Source organism: Pinus tabuliformis, chromosome 3_2 (genome assembly GCF_031772625.1).
Source record: "Pinus tabuliformis cultivar Carrire ecotype Pingquan chromosome 3_2, CPIR1, whole genome shotgun sequence".
Lineage (NCBI taxonomy): Eukaryota > Viridiplantae > Streptophyta > Pinopsida > Pinales > Pinaceae > Pinus > Pinus tabuliformis.
Genome location: NC_142302.1, coordinates 1,090,438,743 through 1,090,465,034, shown reverse-complemented (window position 1 = coordinate 1,090,465,034; position 26,292 = coordinate 1,090,438,743). Strand labels below are relative to the sequence as shown.

The 26,292-nt window shown below is 37.5% G+C and overlaps 2 protein-coding genes across 2 annotated transcripts in view; one reads left to right on the top strand and one right to left on the bottom strand.

Moving 5' to 3' along the window:
- Positions 1-1,102: 1,102 nt before the first annotated feature.
- The window catches only part of LOC149184465 (uncharacterized), a 97,214-nt gene continuing 72,024 nt past the window's right edge, over positions 1,103-26,292 (top strand). Inside the window, exon 1 of the mRNA XM_089417508.1 lies at positions 1,103-1,169. The gene's annotated coding sequence lies outside the window, so the exon portion shown is untranslated. The remainder of the gene's footprint in view (positions 1,170-26,292) is intronic.
- Positions 23,788-25,778, bottom strand: LOC149184466 (uncharacterized). Its single transcript, XM_089415343.1, has 2 exons — positions 25,059-25,778; positions 23,788-23,967 (listed from the first exon to the last, which is right to left on the bottom strand). Exons 1-2 carry the CDS (start codon positions 25,776-25,778, stop codon positions 23,788-23,790), a joined length of 900 nt encoding a protein of 299 aa, XP_089271469.1.

The following is a 26,292-nucleotide window of genomic DNA, read 5'->3' as shown; positions in this document are numbered from 1 at the left end:
GACGACGGAGTTAACAAGGACAAGGTGTACCCCATCACCAATCCCAAGGTTTGCTGCATATCCTCTAAACTTTGTTTAGTACAATATATCCAAAATAAACAACGCTTAAATTAATAAAAAATAAATTGTACAAACTTTGTTATAATAAACCTTGAGTAAGCTTTTAACCACCCAATATAATATGTAGTTCAAGCATATGTCACATCTGTCAACCTCCCACTTTGAAAACCATAATATTCCCTTGATATCCATTGAAAAGGATTTTGTGAAGCACTTTTGCCTTTCCAATATTGTGGACTCCAGAAGGAAAGGTCTTTATCATATAACGGCTATATGAGGCAAGGCCAGGGTTTCCATAATTATAAGTAATCAACTTTAATTTAAATTAATATTCAAAATAATGAAAATTAATAATAATAATAATTTTTAATTATATATAAAAGATATTCAAAAATTTAAAATATATTTTAAAATATGAAAAAATAATCCATCGTAAATATCTCTAGCTGCAACGAAATATTTTCTTGAAAATTACAAAAACAAAGAATAAATGGAATACCACGCCATATCACTATCTTAATGGGCGAAAATTTGGTTTCACACTTTCCAACAATAAACTATGATTAACTATACCCTAAAAATGATAAAATAGAGTTAAATTTCATTTAAAAAATTCTTTTAAACACCATAAATGCTATTACTAGGTAGGTTGGTGTAGAAGAATGTCCAGTTTACAGCTGAGTACAAGGTTCAAGGTTCAGAAGCAAAGGAGTGCTAAGCGGTCAAGGTTTCAGGTATGCAAACATGGTGTTTATCACCTTTCCTTTATCTTCTTAACATGAGCTCGATTCTCAGAACTCATGTTTTAAAAGAAGTTCAAAATTTTCTGGTTATAGGCCAGAGCTACTTAAGGGCTGAAGATTTTCGCTTTACGAATGATATATTATGTGGTTCTTCTCACAATTCTGTCATGTGTTTTCTGCATTCCTTTTTGTGAAAATTCTGTACATTACAGTGCCATGCCTCTGCTATCATATGCTACATATTAATTAGCTGGATTTATACCCTAAGGGTTTTTTTAACATGTTTTTTTTCGTTCTTTTTGCAGTAGTTTCTCGCGCGGGGTTTTCAGGCACTTCAAACACAAGTTTTTCAGCGTTTACGTACAGGTTCAGTATTTGCTTCTAATTTTTGTTCTTTTCAGAGAGAGCAAAAGTCTCTCCACATAATGTGTACAAACATGCTATTTAAAACAACATTTGGTAGAGGAGTGTTGCATTTTAAATTTATTTCCTTGGATGTGATACTGGGACACAGTGGATGTCATGCTTATAATTTCCATAATTTCCACACTAGGCTTCATCCGTTTTTATTTTTATTTTTCTTTTATTTTTCAAGTCTCAAGGGCTTACATTTTCCATCTTAGCCTTGACCCTTTTTTTTTTTTCCATTTTTATCTTCAAGTGCTTCCTTTTTCTGCATCAGCCTTCCCCATTTTTCAAATTTTAAAATTTATTCTTAAAGTGCTTTCTTTAAACTCAATCCAAATATTATAACTTGCCAGAAAATCACCTGGACTTGGTGTAAGTTTCCATTAAAATCACATACAGCTTGCACCGGCTCCTGACCACTTACTCGTGACATATTGAACCTTGGTGTGTGGCTTGTTAGGCCACCATAACTACTGAACCAATGACCCTATCACCATGGCTGTTTTTTGTACACTAGCAAGTTTTCATTTCGGTGGCTTCTTTACATAGGATGTGGTGACCGGTATGCCCTTTACAAGACTTGACCTCTGTTAAACATCTGAAAAGGTTTCAGAGATTACATATATAAATCTTTGATGATTTGTCTAGAACGATCACGAACTGTATACTTGACTCGAGAAATGTATGCCAAGAGCTCCATGGACTGCAATAGTCGTATTCATATTTTTATGTTCAGATGGCAGCATTTAGGGTTTCGTTTCTTAGCTTCCTTAGTTCATCGAATGTCTTAGTTGTTGTTAAACATCTGGAAAGAGATTTAGTCCAGTTGGTGCTTTTCATCTCCAACCTTCTTTCAATTGCATAATTTACAAACTCAGTCTTCCAAGTAATCTTTATAATAGATTTCTGGTCTGCTTAGCTACCTTATGATGGCATGAAATTAATGTTTTGTTCATATTTCAATTATTTTCACTTTCACGTCCATAAATATCAGCCCTATGCATCACTATGAGGCAGGGTGGTATACTGGGAACAGGATGGAATTTCGGGTATGGATCCAAAAAAACTGAAAAAAGGGGTATGCTGGTAGAGGGGTTCTGCTGATGCTCAATATTTTTTTTTTGATAGGAAAAAGTTTTTATTATTTATTATTTAATTTTTATTTTTATTATATTTAAAATCTTTTTTGAAGACCAGATGCAAGTACACTCGGGTGTCCAGATGGTTTCTCCAAACAGAGTTCTTCACTTCTAGCATAGATACTACTATGTCTAGTTTACTATTGAGAGAAATTTACGTCCATTCCTAGAATACACACACGCATACACATCTGTGTGTACACACACTCTCTCTCTCTCTCACACACACACACATATCTGTGTGTGCACTCTCTCACACACACACACACACATATCTGTGTGTGCACTCACACACACACGTGTATCACAGAATCAATAAAAATCAGAATATATAGACTGTCTCGGCTACAAAAAAATTTGAAGTACCCATAGTTGGAATACAGTGTATTGTTCACCAAAATCAGCTTTTGTAACTGTCAACACATGGCCTGCATGCAAATGTCAAGTACCCATAAGTAGAAAAAGTTCCGACATACTCCCCACAAAGAAAATGAAGTGTCTGCATTTGAATATGTCTTCCTCCAAGTCAAATTTTGTTTGTTCCTAACAACGAAAATAGAGAGAAGAAAGATGCTTTATGAGTGAAAGGTGAGGAGATGCTTTACGATTTGGCTGGAGGACATTTTTTAACACTTATTCCTCTTTACGATGATTGTGTTTGAGGTGCTATGAATTTGAGGCCCAGGGACATCCTTTTTGTTGATTTTCTAGTGCAATCTAGACTAGTATAGTTTTTCAAAAAAATCAATAACTACTTCCAATGATGTAATTAGTTTTCTTCTAGCATTCCAATCATTAAGTAGCTATGCATGAAAAACTTGAACCATTCAATTTCATCAATAGAGCAATAGAGATCACAATGAACAATAAACAAGAGATAAGAGACACCAGAAATTAGGCTTCAAGCCAAGGCAAAACCCACAAGGGGAAAACCCAACTAATCTTTCCTTGTGAGAGAGAAATTCTATTAATCAATAGTAGATCAGAATATTCCAACAAGATTCCACAAATCTGACCTCAAAATATTCAAGTCAAAACTAGTCAATGAAGAGAGAGAAAAGTCAACTCTGTTCAAAGTATAGATCTGCAACAACAAGGCCGAATTTCAGCCTGTGGAAGCTTTGAAATAAGAGGGCTGGAATTTGGTCAACCTCAGTCAAAATATTCATTGCAATTTTCTGTCAAATACCTTAGTCAAACCTGTGGTCAACGAGCTAGAAACAAAGACAAATATTTGGTCAAACAGAGTTAAAGTCCTCCTGCAATATTCGACCCTCCAAGACAATCACAACCTCAGTCAAATAGATGCCAGATAGTCCAAGTGAACGAAAGTCAAACAAAAGAAAGAGGCTGGTCCACGCCAATTTTGAAATGTCTCCTTAACTCCTTCGCACGTGTGAGTAGACTTTTGCAATTTTAGATCAAATTGTGTGATGATGAGATGGTGCAACTGAGGCTCAACGAAGTCATATTTATGTCTTTGAGGAGGTGCCTTTTCACACATGTGGGGTTGACATGTCCTTCTTGAGGCTGACTTGGTCAAAGTAAAAAATATGATTTGTCTCCATTATTTGCCAATGAAAAGATAAACCTAGCTACCCAATTTTTCAACACTCCCCTTTAGCTAGGGAGGTACTTTTCATTCTCTCTCAAAATCAATTTCCTCGACCAATCCATAGGTCTCCTGGCTCACAGCCCAAGGGATAAACACAAGTCTCTCTCTCTGTCAATATAAATCTTCCTGACCAATCCATAGGTCTCCCGACCCACAACCTAAGGGAGAGATCATCAGTCTCATCATAAAGATACATAGCATTCAACACATCCCACAAGCCACAACCCCATGGCATCCAGGTCAGTGCCCTACCGACTAGTGGGATTAATCAATAAAGCCAAACCAATCATATGCACAAGATACATCTCGCTAATTAATCCATGGTTCTCCTGGCTCACAACCTAGGGGAGGAAACATGAGATCAATCTCCTTGACTAGTCCACAGGTCTCCCGATCACTACCTAAGGGAGAGATCACAAAAGAAATGTCCCCGACCAAATTGTTCTCCCATTGAAAATCTAAGGGATCACACCATGCCACAGAACCAAGCTCCCCGACCAAACTCATTGGCCTCTCGGTCAACCGACCTAAGGGAGTGACAATCTTCCTGACCAATCGATAAGTCTCTTGGCCGCATCCTAAGGAAGATTGTCCATTATATGATGCTGTACAATTAGTGCTCCTTCTCTCTTAGAGAGGGGTTCTTAACAACTCCAAGTTCTTTGAAATATGCAAACTTCATTCGAGATGATGACTTTGTCAACACATCAATAACCTACTCATCAGTAGGGACATACTTGAGCCTCAAAACTCCCCTCTGGACAATATTCTGGATGTAATGATACTTGATCTCAATGTGCATCGACCTGTCATGAAACATAGGGTTCACATAAAGCCCCACACAACTTTGATTATCACAATATGTAATGGTCGATTCCATCACATGATCAAACAAACCAGTAAACAATTTCCGAAGTCACACAACTTCACAACAGGCTAAACTTGCAGCTATATACTCAACTTTAGCCATACTCAAAGGGACAAAAGTTTGCTTTCTACTAGAGCATGAAATCATAATGGAGCCCAAAATAAAACAAAATCCAAAAGTGCTCTTTCTATAATCAAAGCTTCCATCCCAATCAACATCAGTAAATCCATGCAGCTGCCATTCACCATTAGAAACATATCTCAAACCATATTCAATAGTACCACACAAATATCTCAAAATATGTTTCGCTGTAACCTAATGCACATGCTAGGGCTCAACTAAGAATTGGCTTAACATGTTCACAACATAACAAATATCAAGTCTAGTATTCACAAGATAGTTCAATGAGCCAATGCATTTGCGACACATAGAGGGATCAATCAAATCAGAATCACAGTCCCAGATCTTCTACAAATTCGTCACCTTAGGTGTGTCCATGGACTTGTAGTCCATCATGCCAAACCTTTGAAGGATCGAAATAGTATATTTTCCTTGGCCAACAAATATTCCATTAGGCTTTTGCTAAATTTCCAATTCCAAATAATAATGCATAAGACCAAGATAGTTCAATGAGCAAATGCATTTGCGATACATAGAGGGATCAATCAAATCAGAATCACAGTCCCAGGTCTTCTTCAAATTCGTCACCTTAGGTGTGTCCATGGACTTGTGGTCCATCATGCCAAACCTTTGAAGGATCGAAATAGAATATTTGTGTTGGCCAACAATGATTCCATTAGGCTTTTGCCAAATTTCCAATTCCAAATAATAATGCATAAGACCAAGATCCTTCAGTTCAAATTTAGAAATCAGCTCCCTCTTACACTGGAGAATCAACACTTCAGCCCCTGTAAAAAAAAAATCATCTACATACAACAACAACATCAAGGGCTCACCTTCAACAACTTTGAAATACAAGTTCGGATCAACATCGCTCTTCTTGAAACCAAGACTAAACAGATAACCATCAATATGGGAATACCAAGCACGAGGAGCTTGTTTTAAGCTTAAACCCATATAGGGCTTTCTTTAATTTGCAAACATGTGTTTCTCTATCATGGACCTCAAAACCTTGAGGTTGTTCAATATAGACTTCCTCTTCAATAACCCCATTCAGAAAAGCAATTTTGACATCCATTTGATGCAATTTCCAACTTGCAATAGAAGCAAGAGCAATGACAGATCTAATAGATCCATACCTGGAAACCAATGCAAACATGTCTTCAGAGTCCTCTCCCTATTTCTGGGAGAATCCACGAGCCACAAATCTATCCTTGTTCTTTTCAACACTTCCATCAGTAGCATGCTTAATTTTGTAGATCCACTTTTGAAGACACAATAGACTTTCCTTGAGGCCTTGGTATAGTTTCCCAAACATCGTTCTTCAATATAGATTGATATTCTTTAGTCATAGCATCTTTCCAAACTTGCTCCTCAGCTGCTTCTTCATAGGTGGATGGCTCAGATTCAATGATCTTGCACATCAAGGCTGTATAACGAAAATATTTCTTTGGCTTCTTGCTTTCGCTGAAGGTCCCACGAGGTGCAGGATGTCCTTCAACTTCCTTCAATGTTGTTTCAAGCCAGGCAAGTCTCTTTCTAGTATCAGGTACAATGGCTCTTGGAGATTCAACATTTTTCAAGATCATTAGAATCTTCATGAGGATCTTGATCCATTGGTTCAGGTTCTTTAGACTTTGACTCCACATTCTTCAAACCCACTTGTATCTCATCATCAAAGTCTAAGTGTGAACCCTTGGACTTCCAAAAAGCAACATCTTCATCAAAGATAACATCCTTACAAGTTTCAATATAATGTTGTCTAGGTACATAGACCCCGAAGGCTTTTGTATCTTCACTGTAGCCAACAAAAGCTCCTTTGTTCCTAGAAGTTTTCAATTTTGTCCTTTTCTCCTTAGGCAAATGAACATATAAACAAGACAACCAAAAATGTTAAATGCTCAACATTTGGTCTCTCGCCTATGAAGATTTCTTCAAGAGTCTTGTAGTCTAATATTCGATGTGGACATCTGTTTTGAACATAGACAACTGTTCTTGCAACTTCTCCCCAAAGAAACATAAGCAACTCTTGATCATGAAGCATGGCCTTGGCAGCTTCCATAATAGTCTTGTTCATTCTCTTTACAGTTCCATTTTGTTGAGGATAGTAGGGAACTATCAACTCCCTCTTAATTCTAGCATCCTTGTAGAAATCAATCAATTCATTAGATACATATTCTCCACCATTGTCAAACCTCAAGATCTTGATCCTTTTTCCTGTATCATTTTCAACTTGTGCTTTGAATTCATGAAACTTCTCAAATACTTGATGCTTGGATTTTAGAAGATAAATCCATGTTTTGTGAGAATAATCATCAATGAAAGAGATATAACACAAGCTTCCACCCAAGGTCTTATCAAGCATATAGGCCCATAAACATCAGAGTGCACGAGATCCAAGATTCCTTTGGATCTACTATCATTGCTAGTACATCTTACTTTCACCTAGAGGCACCACTGTCCACTAACCATATTTCATCATGACTTGCAAGGGCACCTTTAAAAGCAGAATAAAATTAGTATTCATGATCAAAATCATTTTTTGTAGGCCTTCTCTTATGGGAAGGTTATTAAGGTCAACAACAGAGGCATGATTGTTTCCCTTTTCTCTTTTGATCTCCATTCCTTTGATAGTCATCCCTTCACTTTTTGAGGACAGTGATCTTAATAGTGACCATAAGCTTGGCAATGATAACATTGGATATTTCTCATATCTCTTCTATCTCTTCTATCTTGAGAGGGAGGAGGAGGTCCTCTTTGTGGTGCAAGTTCCCTTTTTGGAGCAGATCTTGCATTTGGTATTCTACGAGAGCTTCTTTGAAATATTCCAAAATTAGGTTTTCTTTTGAAACTCTTAGAATGAGTTGCAAAAGCTTCTTCACTTGGATCTTCGATCAGGTCTCTAGAATGGAGTCTTGACTCTTCTTGAGTGCAGGAAGCCCACAATTTATCAAATGAAGGTGCATTTTCTCTTGCACTAATGTTTGTTGCAAAAGGATCCCAAGATCTAGGCAAACCACCCAAACCAACAACTACCAATTCTTTGTCAGATACTTCTTCACCAATGGCCTTAAGTTGATCTCTTATTTGAGATATCCTTACAAAATATGATGCCACAATATCATTCTTTGTCATCTTGATATTGCGAAGTTGACCTCTCAAACTTATAGATTGGTTGATGTTGTTGATAGTATACAATCCAATGATGGCATCATACATTCCCTTGGAAGTTTGTTGATCAACAATATAGGGAATTAGATGATCCCTAACAGATTCTATAATGATACTTCTTGCCAAAATGTCATTTTCCTGAAACTTTTCTTTTTCTGCTTGATTAGATGGTTTAGTCCCTTTACCTGTAACAATGCCCAAAACTTTGTGCCTTGCAAATACTAGGTCCAACCTAGCCTTCCATGCCCTGTAATTAGTAGCTTCCTCAAACTTTTTTTCTGCCTTCATGAAGGAATTCATGATGGAGATGGTGAAGATGACCAACTAAAATCAAAAGATGAAGAATCCCAAACTCTTGAAGGTGCTCTTAATGCTTCTTCAATGTGATCTGACAACTCTTTCCTTTCACCAAAGCTCTGAAACCATGTTGATTTTCTAGTGCAATCAAGACTAGTATAGTATTTCAAAAAAATTGATACCTACTTCCAATGATGTAATTAGTCTTCTTCTAGCATTCCAATCTTTCAACCACGATACATGAAAAACGTTTACCATTCAATTTCATCAATAGAGCAATAAAGATCACAATGAATAGTAAACAAGAGATAAGAGACACCAAAAATTAGGCTTCAAGCTAGGGCAAAACCCACAAGGGCAAAACCCAACCAATCTTTCCTTATGAAAGAGAAATTTTGTTCATCAATAGTACATCAGAATATTCCAACAAGATTCCACAAATCTAACCTTAAAATATTCAAGTCAAAACCAGTCAATGAAGAGAGAGAAGTCAACTCTAGTCAAAGTATAGGTTTGCAACAACAAGGCCGAATTTCGGCCTGTGGAAGCTCTGAAATAAGAGGGCCGAAATTCGGTCAACCTCAGTCAAACAGTCCTTGCAATTCTAGGTCAAATACCTCAGTCAAGCCTATGGTTAACAAAAGTCAACAAGCTAGAAACAAAGATTAATATTCAGTCAAACAGAGTCTAAGTCCTCTTGCAATATTCGACCCTCCAAGACAGTCACAACCTTAGTGAAATAGATGCCAAATAGGCCAAGTCAACGAAAGTCAAATATATGCCAAATAGCCCAAGTCAACGAAAGTCAAATAGAAGAAAGAGGTTGTTCAATGCTGGTCTTGAAATGCCTCCTTGACTCCTTCACACATGTGAGTAGACTTTTGCAATTTCAAATTGAATTGTGTGATGATGAGATGGTGCAAACAAGGCTCAACGAAGTCATATTTATGTGTTTGGGTAGGTGTCTTTTCACACATGTGGGGCCGACATGTCCTTCTTGAGGCTGACTTGGTCAAAGTCAAAAATATGATTTGTCTCCATTATTTGCTAATGAAAAGACTGCTCGTAGCTACCCAATTTTTCAACACCTCCAATCATAGGGTATGGCAGGGTATCCCCACCCATCCTTTGGATTGTATTGTTTCTCTCCATCCCCATTGAGTACGAGTAACTATTCAATGTTGTATGTAATTGATCTCTTTGGTATATAGCTAATAACCATTTGTGACCTTAAGAAAAACCCGTGAGGCTTTTTGAAAAAAGCATGTGATCCTCCATGTCACATACCTTAAATGTATCAATATCCAAGCTTTACAAATGGGCAATTCGACCGCGAGAGTGAAACTACAAGGTCATGTTCGAAGTATGCCATTCCAATTGGGAAAATAAATGAATTGGATTCAAATGATTTGTAACTTGTGCTTGAATTGTAAACCACTTTGGCATTCCACTTCAAATTTGATACCACATGAACTCACCAACTTAAATTGGTATGAAGTTGTATCGTACCTACAATAGTAGTCGTGCCGGGAAATAAAGGAAATTAGTAGAAGAACAAAAGGTAATAAAACAAAATCACATGAAAAATGTTTGAGCAAATAAAAGACATATCGAAGATGGCTTATATATTTTAGATTTGAACAAAGGGAATTATAGAGATTTGAAGAGGACACATGTTCGAACTGGAACTATATGCAATGAAAATTGTGGTTCTAGAATATGGTTTAAAAATCTTACTATAATTTATTGAACTTGACGTCTATTAATAAGAATTGATACTTCCATAACTAAGTATGAGTGGTTCAAAAGAAAAGTGTAAAACACAATATAAATTATATTCCCATTTAAAACTTTCATCTATTTTCCCATTATGGCACATACTAGCTTTTTTATAAATTTAATGTATATGGGTATAGAGAAACAACAATTATTGACAACTGTTCAAAACCAAGGTAGCTAGGGTGCAAGTGCAGGTGCTTTTGTTTTGAAATCTAGATGTAGAGGGGCGGGGTGTAATATTCCTAAGCAAAATTCAACCAAATGTTTCCAAAATTTGACATTTTTCCTTTGACATATTTCTACAAACAATTAGAGTGCAAATTCTGGAAACTACTTTTAGCTAACAACTCAGGACTTTCGTCAAACAATTCAAAGGAACACTCAAAGAAATAACTCCAGCCAAGATGAGAGCCAAAAATTTATTTCTATTGGAAACAATCATTAATGTTTACAATGAAAAATGGAGGGAAACACCTGAGATTTAGTTCAACTTATACGAGGGAACAAGTCCATTTGTCCTCTGCTTGGAATTTACATTTTAATATCACATCAACCTCCTTGATAAAATATCTTGACCTCTAATGAAGGAGATGCTACAACACCTGAGGAGGATGTTACAATGGTATGTTCTATGCTTAGCACAATTACTTGAATGTTGCTTTAGCAGCCCAATGACAATTTCAATTTAGTTTTCCAATGGCAATCACATTAACCATTAATCACATTGACAGTAATAATAGATAGAACATGAAACAAAATGCAGAAGACAAGCCAAGACAAGAGACACCAGATTTGGCGGATGTTAGGGAAAAACCCCAATGTGGGGAAAACCCTTTGATCAATTCTTCTTATTATTATACCAAAATGTTCAATAGAGAGAGAGTACAAAAGTCAAATTCACTTGCCAAATTTACAATCAAAACAACGCTGTCAAAATCTGCAGTCAACTGCAGTCAAATCACTCCTAACTAGAAAGTCAAAGATGGTCAAAGCAACTGTCAAACTTCTCCTTTGAAGCTCGGTCAAAGGTAGTCAAACTCTACTCCCAATAGCGGTCAAAGTCAACCCAAAACAATCATAAAATCTGCTGTCAAACTTGGTCAACCTGTGGTCAATGTAGGTGAAAGTCCTACTTTTGCCTCGGTTCTTGTGCCCAAAAATGCGGCATGCTGAGACAGATATCCACCCTAAAAATCAAAGTCAGAGGATGCCCAAAAAGTCAAAGTCAACATTGGTCAAACTACAAATTTTTTTGAGACTTTCGGCCCTACAATTCTGTCTTGTAATTCGACCTCCTTGTGCCACACGTAGGAGAGAGAGAGAGAATGACCAATATCGTACGAACCAAAAAGAGGAGAGAGAATGTGTGAGTGATGATGATGCAAAATTAGGTGAGAGGTCACTTGTAATTATACAATTCGTTGAGGGTGAAGAGTCATGTCCATTGGGCTTCATGAGCCTACATGATGATGTGGCCGACCTGAACAATTTGCACATGTGTGGGCATAAATTCAAAATCACACTTTTGCTTGTCCAAATGAGATGATCTTTATATCAATTTTGGTCCTCTCGAAAAGAGGAATTTAATGCAATCATCATCTCCATCAAATGAGCTGTCCCAAGGTGGAATTTGGCCCTAGTTGCCAATTTTAACACTCCCTCTCAACTAGGGAGAATTCCACCTGCCAATCATCGATCATCATGCCATCCTGTTGTCATGTACCATCTCTGTGTCTCATCTCATCTCTGCTCTGCTGAACACTGATATGAATAATGAAGAAGAATTGATCGAGAGTGAGTCACAAGACCTTACCACTCTCCACTGACAAATTCAGTCTTGATCCTAGATCAAGTTGTTGAACACCATGCATCCTAGACATAGGGAGTATGACAATACATGATGCATCCATCAATAGTGCTATGGTCCCCATCCATGTTTTCCAACTCGTTGGGCAGATGAGAGGTACTTTCCATGAGTCCCGGACTACATGGGTAGGATATATAATGGGGCATCAACAGGAGAAGGTGAACTGCTCATCCTTCTCATATGCCATAGGAGAAGGTGAACCACTCATCCTGCTCATATGCCATAGGAGAAGGTGAACCACTCATCCTATGCATATGTCAATCGTAGGGGAAGGTGAACCACTCACCCTACACACAGTCAACCATCATGAGGTATCACAGGGGAATGTGAACCACTCATCCTATACACAGTGCACCAGTAGCGGGAGGTGAACCACTCACCCTATGGCCGCTCATAGCTCCAAGAAGTATACTGAGCCCCCACGAGCTCCCAGAGCTCAGTGTCCAACTCAAGTAGGACCCTCATAGGAGAGTCTTTCCATGACTCCAAGTCTCTCTTGGAAGGCTAAGAATTTGACCTTCCCTAAAGGCTTCGTGAGGATGTCTGCGGCCTACTCATCAATTCTGATGTGTTGGAGCCTTATTGCTCCCTATTGTACCATAACTCGGATAAAGTGGTACCTGATATCAATATGCTTGGAGCGGTCATGGAACACAAGATTCTCTGAAAGGCGAATCCCACTTTGGTTGTCGCAAAAGATCACGGTGGTATCTAGCACGTGCTCAAATAGCTCATTAAAGAGCTTCCTCAACCAAACAACTTCACAATAAGCCATACTAGCTGCAATGTATTTGGCCTCGGCGGTGCTTAAAGCAACTAATTTTTGCTTCTTGCTCATCCAAGAAATTGAAGCAGACCCCAATGAGAAGCAACATCCAGACGTGCTCTTACGATCCACCACATTGCCAACCCAATCAACATCAACATATCCATGTAGCCTCAATTTCTCGACAGTGTATCTCAGTCCATAGTTGATTGTGCCACAGAGATATCTCAAGATATTCTTAGCAGCAATCCAATGTATGTGATGAGGCTCAACCATAAATTGACTCAATGTATTCACAATAAAGCATATGTCAGGATGGGAGTTTACCAAGAACATTAGGGCCCCCACAAGTTGTTTATATTCGGAAGGGTTTGCCAATTCAGGCCCAATAACACTTCCACATAGATTCTTGAAGTTGAGTTCCATCAAAGTAGACACAGACTTGCAATCCACCATCCCACATCTCTCGAGCAGCTTCACAATGTATTTTCCTTGAGAAAGGAAAATCTCACCTGGCTTTTTGCTAGACCTCCAGGCCTAGGAAGTAGTCCATTAGACCTAGGTCCTTCATCTCAAACTTGGAAGCCAACTCCCTCTTGCATTGATAAATGAGAGGGTCCACATTTATCAGAAAGAGATCATCCACATAAAGGACCAAAATGAGAGGCATATCCTTTTCAACCTTGAAGTATAGGTTAGGATCCGCTTCGCTCCTTGTAAATCCCAACTTCATAAGATAGCTATCAATCCTCTCATACCAAGCCCTAGGGGCTTGCTTCAACCCATAGAGGGATTTCTTCAACTTGCACACGTGTGTCTAGCTATCTTGTACTTCGAACCCCTCAGATTGTTCTACGTAGACTTCCTCCTTAAGTGAGCCATGTAAGAAAGCAGTCTTAACGTCCATTTGGTGTAGGCTCCATCCTTGAGAGGCAGTGAGAGCAATAATAGATCAGAAAGCGGTATATTGGACAACCAGTGCAAATATCTTGTCATAGTCCATCAACACTCCCATTAGCTCCATCTTTAATTTTGTATAGCCATTTTGAGGTGACTACGGACTTGTCTTTTGGTCTAGGCACCACATCCCAAACATCATTTTTCATGATAGATTCATATTCCTCATTCATTGCATCCTTCCAAACTTGGTGTTTTACAGCGTCTTCGAACATACACGGCTCAGATTGAACAATAATACTCATAGCAACTAAGTACCTTTGATACCTGTTTGGCTTCTTACTTTCACAGAATGTCCCTCTTGAAGCAATATGTCTCTCAGCATCTTCAAGAGTATCCTTGAGCCACAAAGGTATTTTCCTTGAGGTAGAGGGATCACAAGGTGGTGGATCAACGAGATCCATCGGGCCTTCAACATCAGGCATATGTTCATCCGAAGGGGGTTCATCCTGTTTTTCCTTAGCATCATCATTATTATCCTTCCTTGGAATGGGGAGATCTCGGGCCTTCCCAAGAGCAGTATCTTCATCGAAGGTGACGTCATGGCTAACTTCCACATCTCTTTGTCCAGGCACATAGATTCTATATGCCTTTGAATTTTCACTATAGCCCATAAATATACCTTTCTTCCCAGATGCTTCCAACTTTTTTCTTTTCTCTTTAGGCACATGAAAATACACGAGACAACCAAATATTCTAAAATGAGAAACATCAGGTTTCTTACCAGTGAAAACTTCTTCGGGTGTCTTGAAATTTAGTGCTTGATGCAGACTCCTATTTTGAACATACACGAAAGTGTTGGTAGGCAGTACTCGACCCTTTGTTAGCTGATCAAATCTTGCTTGAAGACAATTAAACAAGTGTACAATCTGCCCTTCATGCATTAGATATAGAGCATTATATCAGAGCCTGGGCTGAGCGAATAATCTAAACAATTTGGCCTTGTTTCAAATGATTTTCGACCCTCCAATGGATCCCACGAACTCTGAAAATTTAGCAATTCGACCCTTGTAGACAAGGATTTCGGCCTCCTTAATCACTGCAACAGAAAACAATTCGGCCTTAACAAACTTGTCCCCCTTGGCACATGGAATTTGACCCTCTCCTTGTCATAATAATTTATGGAAATGCAAGCTCAATTTCTTTCTTGAGAGAATAGGAACAAGACAAATGATTCGACCCTTTCAACTTAGTTGGCAAGATAAATGATTTGACCTTACTGCTGGAGGAGGAATTCGACCCTCTTTATGGGGCTTGATCTCCTGCAAACAAATCAAATTCTTCCAAACTTCTCCAAAACTCTCAACGAGATTTCCAACTAGGGTGGCAAGAGTAAGTCCACCGAAATTGGGTGATGTCTAGCTAGGGTGATAACAAGATGCACCGAAACTAGGGGGAGTATTTCACTTGAAACCCTCGATTTGAAACTCGCTCGAGTTTCTCTTCAATAATAATGAGAAAAGATCAGATAGCATGAATAGCAAATGATCCCAAATCCCAACCTCCTTTTATAACTTTTCATTGAGTTTTCTTCCAAGCTTCTAGATTCCCTTTTTTAATATTATTGTATTGGTGGGGACCACTTTCCACTAGTGACTTTTTTCTGCCTTTTTTCTAATAAAATAGTATTTGTTGCCCTTTTCTAATAAAATAATATTTGCCCATTTTTATTAATATCATCAAAATCATGAAACTCCTTAGTAATTTCCGCATTCACAAAATCGAGGATATTACATGAGGTGCATGGGGCGAGAGTGCACCACTTTTATGTATACATATTTATATATTGATAAATAATAAAATACAAAATTAAGATTTGAGAAATATAAAATATAAAATATAAATGTAAAATATTATTAAATATGATACTGAGAGAATGTTACAATCATAATTTAATTAACATATGAAAGCTTTCATAGCTTGCTAAAATGTCCATTTAAATTTCTAGATTAATTTAACATATAAAGGATTTCATAGTGTGCTAACTGTCCATGTGAATTTCTAGATTATAATATACTCTATTATTCTCCCACTCCCACTCTCATATATACATAAGTTTTCTCAATTATTTCACCCCACCCCCATCATATGATTTTCTCCATTATTCCCCCCAAACCCCACCTTCATGCCAATTTCTAGGTTTAAACTGTGGTAGAAATTTTAAGCTTTTGATGTTTTGGATAAGACTATATGACCCATAATTAAGGAGTCTCTCTCTCTCTCTCTCTCTCTCTCTCTCTCTCTATATATATATATATATATATATATAAAAGGTGGTAAGGTCTGAGTTTCACAAGTCAGAGAAACATTGGGCCTAAGGAAGTTTTACCCAATGTTTCTTTGTACCTTTCCAAACTTAGACGTTATCTTGTTACGTATATGTTTCCTTGTGCATTGTCCTTAATCACCTTCCACACTACATGTTCTCTTTTCCTTAGTAGTACTTTACTTGAAATGTTAGACGTTTATAATTTCTAACAACTTAAATCTAGAAACTCGCATGGAGATCATTGCATCGAGAGTAGTGAGGTGCATCTATAGCCTAGGTAGATATGTTACATTTATAACATTAATAAATTAAATTGAAAAAACATTGACGTCCATAAAAATGAAAACTTAAAAAAATAGCCTAAAAATGATATGACAATAAATTGTAAAATTCTATAATAAAATAAAGTTAATAAACCAACATAGATCGATCTTAACGCTAGATCTTTTAAGCACTCAACAATTTACATGTCTATTTGTTTTGATCCCCCTCGATGCTTATTGGGCTTAGGTTGTTGGGCAATTTATTGGGCTTAAATTGCTGCATTAAATTATCAACCAGGGAAACTCGTAAGCTTGTGATGATGCTAGCAAAATATATGCAGGAGTAGGCAACTAACTCTATGTTTAGCTAAATTATTTACGATTCAATATAATATGCAAGGGAAGAGGCTCCTAACTAAGGAGGTCCTTGTTGTCCTTCCCTACAGTATCATAGAGAAATCATTGATTACATAAAACTAGAAACTTGAAATGAAGACAAGAGAATGAACTTTAATTGTTGTTCAGATTCAAAGAGAGAGAAAGACTAACTTAGTCTCTTGATTGTCCTCTCATGTACTAATCCAAACTAAACTAAGATTCATTCATAAGCATAAGAAATGAAATAACTTGAAACATAAAAGCAAAAGAATGAATTTCAATTATCATATGAATCAAATGGAGTGAGAGCCTAACTTAGACTCTTGGTTATCTCCTCATATGATACTTGAAACATAAAAGCAAAATAATGAATTTCAATTATCATGCAAATCAAATGGAGAGAGAGAGCCTAACTTAGACCCTTGGTTGTCCTCTCATATGCTGATTAGATTCTAATTTAAAACTCATTCATCAATCACAAACAAATCCTCAAACATCTAAGCAATTAAATGAAATAAGATCTAATATGAAATAACATGTTCCTTTGATCCTTCTAGAGTGAGCTCAATTCTCCTAAGAACAAAGTGACAAGCTATTCCATATACTACTACATAATGGAAATATATGTACAACTTATATCTAAAACTACATAATGAAAATATATGTAAAATGAAGCTTTATTCTATTCCATCATAAGTTGGATACAATGCTCCAAGAGTCCTCTCTTTGGAATGGAGGAGGTACTCCTATTTATACAATGAGATGAGATAACAAACTCATAATGATGATCCACTAATCTCTCTTTTAGTTCCATACATTTCTCAACCATCTAGACACATAACCCTATCCTCCATGAGGTCCATGATCTTTTCCATGAGGCTTATCTTATCAAATTCGAATTTGATCATTCAAGGCCACATAAAGATGCCCTGGAAGCTTCCTTTGTGCCTACACATGTCAACAAACTCATTCTAATTGTTAGGTATAAGTATAAGCATATTATTTTCTAAAGTTTAGCCATAAATCCACTTAAAAATGTTAAGAATTAATAAACTTTGGAAAAGCATTGTTATAACCCAATAATGAGGTAAATGTAATGATATGGAGGTGGAATGGAGGTGACATGAAGGTAAAATGTGAAGATATTGGTGAATAATGGAGTGAAAATAGGGACTATTTTGAGGCCCAACATAGGTCAAGATGAATCTAGGTTAGTAGTTTTAGTTTGACATTCGAAATTTAATTTTCAAATGTTTAGATTCAATGGTTCAAACCTTTATTCTAGATATAGCATTGAGTTTAGAAATAACTATAAGACGAGCTCAATGTCATTCACTTATGAGATGTAACTAGTTAGTAATATGTAATGGAAAAAATTGAGTCTGCTTCATATTTTGCATCTTCTAGATCCTTCAAGACTATGTACTTGTCGCTTTCAAGTTACAAGGGTCAAATCCTATAGTTTTGAACATACATGCATATTACTACATAGGACAACATTGTGATATACTATTATGTGTTGATTTTTCAAGATTCCCTAGACTGATAATTACTTCCAATGGTATCTTCATTATTTATCTTGTGTCACTTCATCATTAAGCAATTATACATAGGAAATCTTCAACATTAAAACAATAATAACAATAGAAACATGAATAGACAACCAAACACAAGAGACACAAAATTTATCCCGCGAAAACCCCAAACCAAGGGAATAACCCAACAACCTTTCCTTGGAGAAATTTGTCCAATTCAACAAGAGATACAATCTGAGTTTGATAGAATAACCTAGAAATTCTGAGGACTAATCCAACCCTTCATTCATGAATAATAGTACAAGATTTCCTTCTAGGGTTTTCCTCCAACTAGGTCTTCATCAATAAAAAAATCGGCTTTCTAATCTGCTTTAGAACATGCTTCAAATTCGTCATCTTTGTGCTTCAGAATTCATCCTTCTCTTCCTTAGGATTCGTCCTTCTTAACCTTAGATTTCGTCCCTCTTTTGCAACAAAATTCATCCTTGTTGTCCTCATATTTCATCCTTCTTTAGCTACACAATTCGTCCTTGTCCTCAAATTTCGCCCTTCTTGAGCTACAAAATTCGTCCTCCTTATCCTCAAATTTAGTCCTTCTTGGGCTACAAAATTCCTCCTTCTTGACTTTAGAAGGCGATTCAGATTGTACCTTAAATGATCCAAATTGAATGCCCAAATGGAAAGGACAAATGCCAATAAATAGTGGTCGAACGTGCCGAATTGGTGTGTCCCTTCACTAGGGCCGACTTGAAGTTGACCTTACATTTTGGAGGGAAAATTCATAATTTTAAAATTCAAATTTTCATCTTTTGAGGCCGACTTGGAATCCACATATATATCTATAATTTCTTAAATATTGGAGGGCTAAAACTTGATTATGATAATCGACCATAGCTACAAAATTCAACACTCCCTCTTAGCTTGGGAGGTATTGATAATGACTTCCATAGATGTTCTCTTGTTGAAAATTTCTCTATTCCATGAAAAAGTTGAATGAGCTAAGCTAGTTTGATCAATCCATCCACCTCATGTTCAATACCAGAACGATGAGGAAAGCATCCCTGCATCAACATCAAAGGAGGAACTAGTCAACCACTAGATGTAGAGTCACCAACTCAATAAGTCGTCACCTGGAGACATGTCAAGAACCCCACCTGACCCATGGCGGTACTCGGGGCTCATTTACCATTTCCACATGTCGTCACATGTCATGAATGGTAAATACATGCTCGATGCTATGTGGCACAAGCTCAATCCACTAGCCAAACCACATGGAAATATGGTAAAAAATCCATGATTGGGGGAACAATCCAAGCCTTGATGTTGTTGGAAAATCAAGGAATTTGTGGATTAATATTGATTTTCCTCTCATGACAATTACTTGTGATATTTGTTGGGATTTTATTATTTTTATTTTTCCTCTTCATCAAGTAATTACCAAAACATGAAGACCACAAAACATCAAGAACACAAGATATAGGCTAAACGCCACGGTAAAACCCCACAACTGGAGAAAACCCAAACAATCCTCTTCTTATAGAATCAGATCAAAATGAGACCTCCCTTTGTCATGATCCATCTTCAATAAGATAGTTAATCTGTCACAAGATGACTGTTCCATAGTGATCCTTTTTCTGTAGTTTAGTAGTTCTCCTTTAACTTGCAAATCATAGTCTTCATCAACTCGCACATCATAGCCATTATTAGTTTACATATCATCACAAAAGCAGTTTGCTCATCTCTTCAGAATTTCACACTTTTATCAAGTTTCTTATTACATTCGGCTTGCATATCCCTACCACAAAGTCTCGCATTTCCCTGTCTCAAAAATTCGCATATCATTGCCTTTGAAACTTGCATATAATCACAGAACTGAACGAACTTTTTCTGTGGAGGATTGACGCCAATATATATTTGTTTGTCACTACGAAAGGTCACAACTATTCAGTAGGGTGACTTAATTTTTTCTTCTTTTTCTTGAGAAGGGGTCCAAATGGACTTGACTCAATAAATCCCTAAAAGCATGAAGAACATGCTTAACCTAGACTTGAGCATGAAATCCATGCTTGAACAAATAAATTTCTTTTTCTTCTTTATAAAATATTGATACAAGTACAAAAATAAATATGAAGACCGAACCTAGTTACATTTTCCAACACTCCCTCTTAACTAGGGAGGTATTCATAATGACTCAACAGGTCTATCTCAAGTTGAAATATTCTCATTAGAAGGGGTCCAGATTGATCAGCATCAAAATATCATCATAACCAACATTGTCACATTACTAAGGCCTTGACAGGTACACTCTATGTTCACAACATCAGAGCACAATGTTGGGAGGCATTTCATGGGACACCACATTGCCTCATCGAGGTACATATTCCACCTAGGAAACCCAGAGTATAGCTTTTACCAAATCATTTCCCTCATGGAAATGTCTATCCATTGGACCATTCTTATCCAAGGTCATGTACATGACTTAGGATCTCCATCCTAGTCCATCATAGGACATGACTCAAGAATGTTTTTCCAAGATGCTTATCCAATCCATCATTCTCCTTATCCATGCTCATGTACTTGATGTAGGAAATTAGTCCTAATCTACAACAATACTTTTTTTTTACAAGATCGGTTATGGTTTTATATTTTCCAAAAATGAAAGAGGAGAAAGGTCACTGTTACATTTGATGCCAGATGGAGTCATGCAAAAGGATAGAAGGTTGGGAACGCAGTCTCGAAAACCTTTAGACATGATTCCCAAAATTCCAAAGATTCCTATTACTTTTCTGGCATATTGCCTTACAAACTGGGACAACAATGTAATACACTTGCATAACATATTTGTTAATGACTATTAGACTTTTAAAACACTTAAAAGACCATTTAATATTTGTTCATTGATTGGTCTTGCTGGGACCTTTGTTTGCCGCTCTGGTAATTTGAGTTTTCTCCCTCCTGATTCAGCGTAATGTTTTTGAGATAAGTGACTGTTTCCTCCAGGTGAGTGCATTTGTTGTTGAGGGAATTTATTTATGCCTTCTTGCTCTCCTATTGTCTCTTTGGATCGCCGTTCTCAGCCTTCATTTGAAACCTCAGATCTTGTATTGTCTCTTTTATCTTGCTGATCATAAATTTATTTCTCGTTTTGAGAGGCTCGTTCAATTGGATTTAAATCCATTTCTGAGCGATCTTCAATTTTCCTTTGAAAAACAATTTGAACCTGTGTTGTATTGATGCTTCCTGATATATTTGCTTGAAAAATGCCCTCCTAAGGTTCCTTTGTCTTTGTTAGAATGACACCATTGATCCTTCTTGTTGTAGCAATGCTGTTTTGCCTTGCCTTTGGAGAAGTAACGACCTGTTGCATTGAACCAAAACAAGGAGCAGAGAGAAATGATCTTAACAACACAGTCAGCGGAGCAGTGGGGTGAAATGAGGGTGCCTGAGACAAGAGTAGAGAAGTACATACAACCAAGAAGCAAACAGAGCAAAGAGGTTTGGCTCGCTGAAGTATTGATTGCAAGAGGATGGGATCAATCAACAAACAACGCACTTGGAGAAGGAGTGAAATCACACTGTGAGATTGCAGGGATGCGAATAAGAGTGGAGCCGGGTATGAGATGATGGGATATAGAACCAGAGAGGCATGGAGCATGTTGGGAGAAATGATCAGCAGGATGAGCGAAGAGTAGACTGTGAGTGAAAAAAGAATAGGATAGCCTGACATATAAAGGAGGCAAGAGTGCATAGGGAGGACCATACCGCTTAGTGATGGTGCGTACCTAGAGGAACGCGATTGGCTTTAAGTTGTCAATCTTTGCGCTGTGGCAGTGGCAGGTTGTGCACAAAGATTTTCGAATGATGTCATGGGCCTTCCATGCTATATCTATTGAGAGTATATCCTTGCAGAGATATGTAATGATGCTGCATATCTGCTTTGTTTTGAACCCCGGATTGTCATAGGAATGTGTGATTTTTGTCATGATTTTCATACAGGATCAAAGCACTAAGGAATCGATGTGTGGTACACCTCCGCATCCTCTCTTGTTTCCCCTTCGGGCCTAGACACTGCCATATTTGCAAAGTGGTCCACTGTACTGTTGTTTTCTCGCAGTGTGTGCTTGAATGTGATATTTCCTAGACCTGCCATATTGTGCCTTATTCTTTTATAAATTCGATGCATGACAATGTTTAGGGGATTTCTTCTGCTGACCATGGCATCGATTATAATCGATGAATCTCCCAATATTATTGGATCTCTGATTTCCTTTTTTTTTAGGATGTTGGTTCCCATTAGCATACTATATGCCTCTGCCTTGTTGTTGGAGGTTTCCCCCAACCCCCACTCATAGGTGACAAGATTTCCCCCCTGGCTCGAGGATGATCCCTCTTGCACCTGCTCTACCCAGATTATTTTTGGAGGCCCCGTCGAAAAAGAGACAATGCCTATTCAAATCTCCTTTCCATATTATGAATTCTTCCTTATTTAGTCTTATTTTCTAGTTCTGGATTGGAGGTCTGTCATTGGGACTGATATTCCAGTTATTTCTTATAGTTGCCCTGCTGATCCAATTCCTTTCTTCTTGCTGGAGTAGACTATTGTCAATTGCTTTTAGTCCTTTCATGTTTAAAAATTCTGAGGTGAGTCCCCAAGTTTTTGACAGAACTCTTCCAATCTTTGGAACTTGGTCTTTGAAAATGCTTTTGTTTCTTGAGAGCCATATCTGCCAACATAGAAAAGATGGGAGACTTTCCCAAAACCTTTTAATGGTTTACTTATTCTTCATTGAATAAGGATAATTTTTTTTCCATTCAGTAAAGAAGTCATTAAAGGTTCTGGAAAAGTTGAGTTCCATTTCCAGGGGACTAGAAAGCTGCTTCCAACACTCTCTAGTAAATGGGCAATCCAGAAAAAGGTTTTGAATAGATTCTTCTTCATTTAGGCACATTGAACACCTTGACGGGCCGAAGAATCCCTTTCTTTTAAGGTTTTCAGTAGTAAGGATTTTTCCTTTTAGAAGGGTCCAACTGAAGATTTTAACTTTAGGGAGGCTTTCTGTTTTCCATATGGATTTCCATGGTGCCCAATCTTGATCATTTTGCTGAGCTTGGAGAATGTTATATCTGGACTTGACTAAGTAGACACCTCCCCTAGGATCCCATATGATTGTATCTTCATCCTCCATGTTTGTTGGGGCCGATCCTTTGAGGTGGTGCACTAAGAGATCCCATTGTCTTTTTAAATTTGTAGGGAGATTTAGTATATGCTAGTCTTGCCAATTCTTGTTTTCCCACCAAGAGATAGAGTGGAGAGTGGTTATCCCTTTGGCATGCATCCAATCTTTTATCTCTTCGCAACTTGGAAGGGATGTTAAAGGTTCCTTCCCCATGATTCTATATTCTCATACCTTGATACTTTTACCATTGCCAGGCATCTTCGATGTGTGATTGCTAATAATAGGTATCATTTTTTTACCTAGCTTCCATACTTGCGTGCATGGCCTTATTGGAACAGTTTCAACTAACAAGTGAGTTCTTTGATGGTTCATATACTAAGCCAAGGTTTGCTTCCACCAGTTGTCCTTACCAGTTATCATTCTCCATATAATTCTGGCCGCTAGGGCAGCATTCATCAATCCAGGTAGCCTTATAGATAAGCCTCCTTTCTCGTAGGGCAAAACTACTTGATCCCATTTTACCAAACTGAATTTTTTGGTCTCCTTGTTCCCTCCCTGCCATAGAAATCCTCTGATTATTAATTCCATTTGTTTGTGAATACTAGCTGGAGCCAGAATATTGGCATATTGGTAAATTGGTAGCGTAGTGAGCATGGCTTTAATTAGAGTCACCCTACTTGCAATGTTCAGCCACATCATTCCCCAACTTGGATTTTTTCCTTCATCTTTTCAGTTTGAATGCTCCACAACTCAGCCTTAAGATTTTCTTTAGATATGGGGAGTCCAAGGTAAAAGAAATGGGTCCAGTTTGCTTGTATGGGAATCTCAAGAATCTGAGATATTCTTTGCATGGTGCGGGATGTAGTGTTCTAGCCATATATTTTACACTTTGCATTGTTTAAGAGACCACCCGAAACCTCCATAAAGTTGTCAAGGATTCTTTTGAATCTTTGGGCAATTATGCATGAAGCTCCGCCCAACAACAAAGTGTCTTCAACAAACAAAGAGTGGTTTATGCTTCTAACTCCATGAGAGATGTGCAAACCAATTATAGTTCTTTCTCTCTTCTTTTCCAAAGTTCTACTTAACGAATCAACCATTATTATATATAAGAAAGGAGAAAGGGGGCATCCTTGCCTCAACCCTCTAGTACTTTGAAAGTACCTGCTCGGTCTTCCGTTTATCAACGGTGCTATCCACGGTCCCATAATGCAAGCACTGATTACCTCAATGATTTCATTTGAAAGGCCAAATTTCTTTAAGACAACAAAGATGTAGGGAAGAGTTACCCAGTAAAAAACATTGGCCATATCCAATTTTATGATGGTTCCCTTTTCTTTTTTCAACATGCTCGAGTGGAGAGCTGCTTGGACCACCAGAACATTGTCTATAATTTGTCTGTTAGGTACAATTCAAAACCTCCTTGGTTTTCCTTATCTCAGGGAGAAATTTCTTTATTCGGTTGGCTATTATCTTCGTTATTATTTTATAAGAAGAGTTGCACAAAGAAATTGGCCGGAATTTGCTAAAGGTGGAGGGTCTAACATCCTTTGGGATTAATGCCAAATAAGAGGATTTGGTGGAGCCTCCCAATTTTTTTTATTAAACACATTCCTTATCATTCTTACTAAATCCTTTTTTATTACCTGCCAATGCTGCCTGTAAAATGCTATTGTGAAACCATCCAGGCGCGGTGCCTTATCTGGGTGAAGGCTCCAAATAATTGCCTCTATTTCTTCTTCTGCGATTTCTTGCATGATTTCTGCATTTTGCCCACTGCTTATCTTGTTTGGAACATGCTGCAAAAAGTTGTCATTATCTGCTATTTCTCCATTTGCTGTTAAGAGATTAAAAAAGTGTTTGTGTGCCTCTTTCTTAAATTCCACTTCTACTCTAATTTCCTGTCCATCCGCTTGGATTTTGTCAATTTGATTTCTGGCTCTTTTAATTTTCATAGTATTATGAAAAAACTTTATATTTTTATCCCCTGCTTTTAACCATAGGCTTTGTGACTTTAATATTGCCTCTTCTTCTTCTTTCCGAGTCTCTCTATATATTTCCCAAAAAAGAACCTTTTCTTGAAGATGATCCTCTTTGTCCTCCTCCTTGTTTTCTTTTGCCTCTTGAAGTTTCTCCATCTTTTTTAATAGCTCAAACTTTCTTTCTTTGGTTTTCTTTTCGTTTTCTTTAGCCCATATTTTCAATTCCTTTCTCAGATTTTTAAGCTTGGTTTCCCACACATAATAAGGAGGCCCCATGACCTTTTGAGACCATACTTCCGCAATTAATTTTCTGAATTCTTCGATGCTGTTCCATATTGGGCAACATCTGAATGGTAATGGACCTTGATTGTCCATGAGCCCCATAATAATTACAATAGGCTTGTGGTCTGATGTCGTTGTATGAATGATTCTTGATCTTGTTGAATTATAGTTGGAGATGATGCTGTCCTGAACCAAAATCCGGTCTATTCTTTCTTTTATATTGTTGTTTCCTACCCTTTTGTTCTTCCATGTGTACTTACCGTTGTTTGGAGGGATGTCTATTAGCTTGTTTTTTTTCATAATGGTTTCAATGGCATCCCTTGAGGGATCTGCATGGAAGGTCCCTCCAAATTTTTCCTCTACATTTAGGACAAGATTGATATCCCCTCCCAATATTATTTTTTTGTTATGAGTTTCATTTAAGGTTTCTTGAACCATATTCCAGCATTGTTCTTTTTCCTTAAAGTGATTAGGTGCATATATGTTGACAATGCAAAATTGCTCATTGGTGGTTGTCTCTTTTAGATCTGTTCTAATCCAGTGTTGTTCCTTTTTTAGCTGAAGCAACTCCCATTTTCCTTTCCTCCAAGGTGTACAGATTCCCCTTGAGGCACCT

Coding starts and splice junctions, on each gene's coding strand:
- LOC149184466 (XM_089415343.1), bottom strand. CDS start 25,778: ATGGGGCTCATGGACAATCAAGGTCCATTACCATTCAGATGTTGCCCA. Junction 23,968..25,058: donor TTTACAGGCAGCATTGGCAG/GTAATAAAAAAG, acceptor TTTCTATGGCAG/GGAGGGAACAAGGAGACCAA.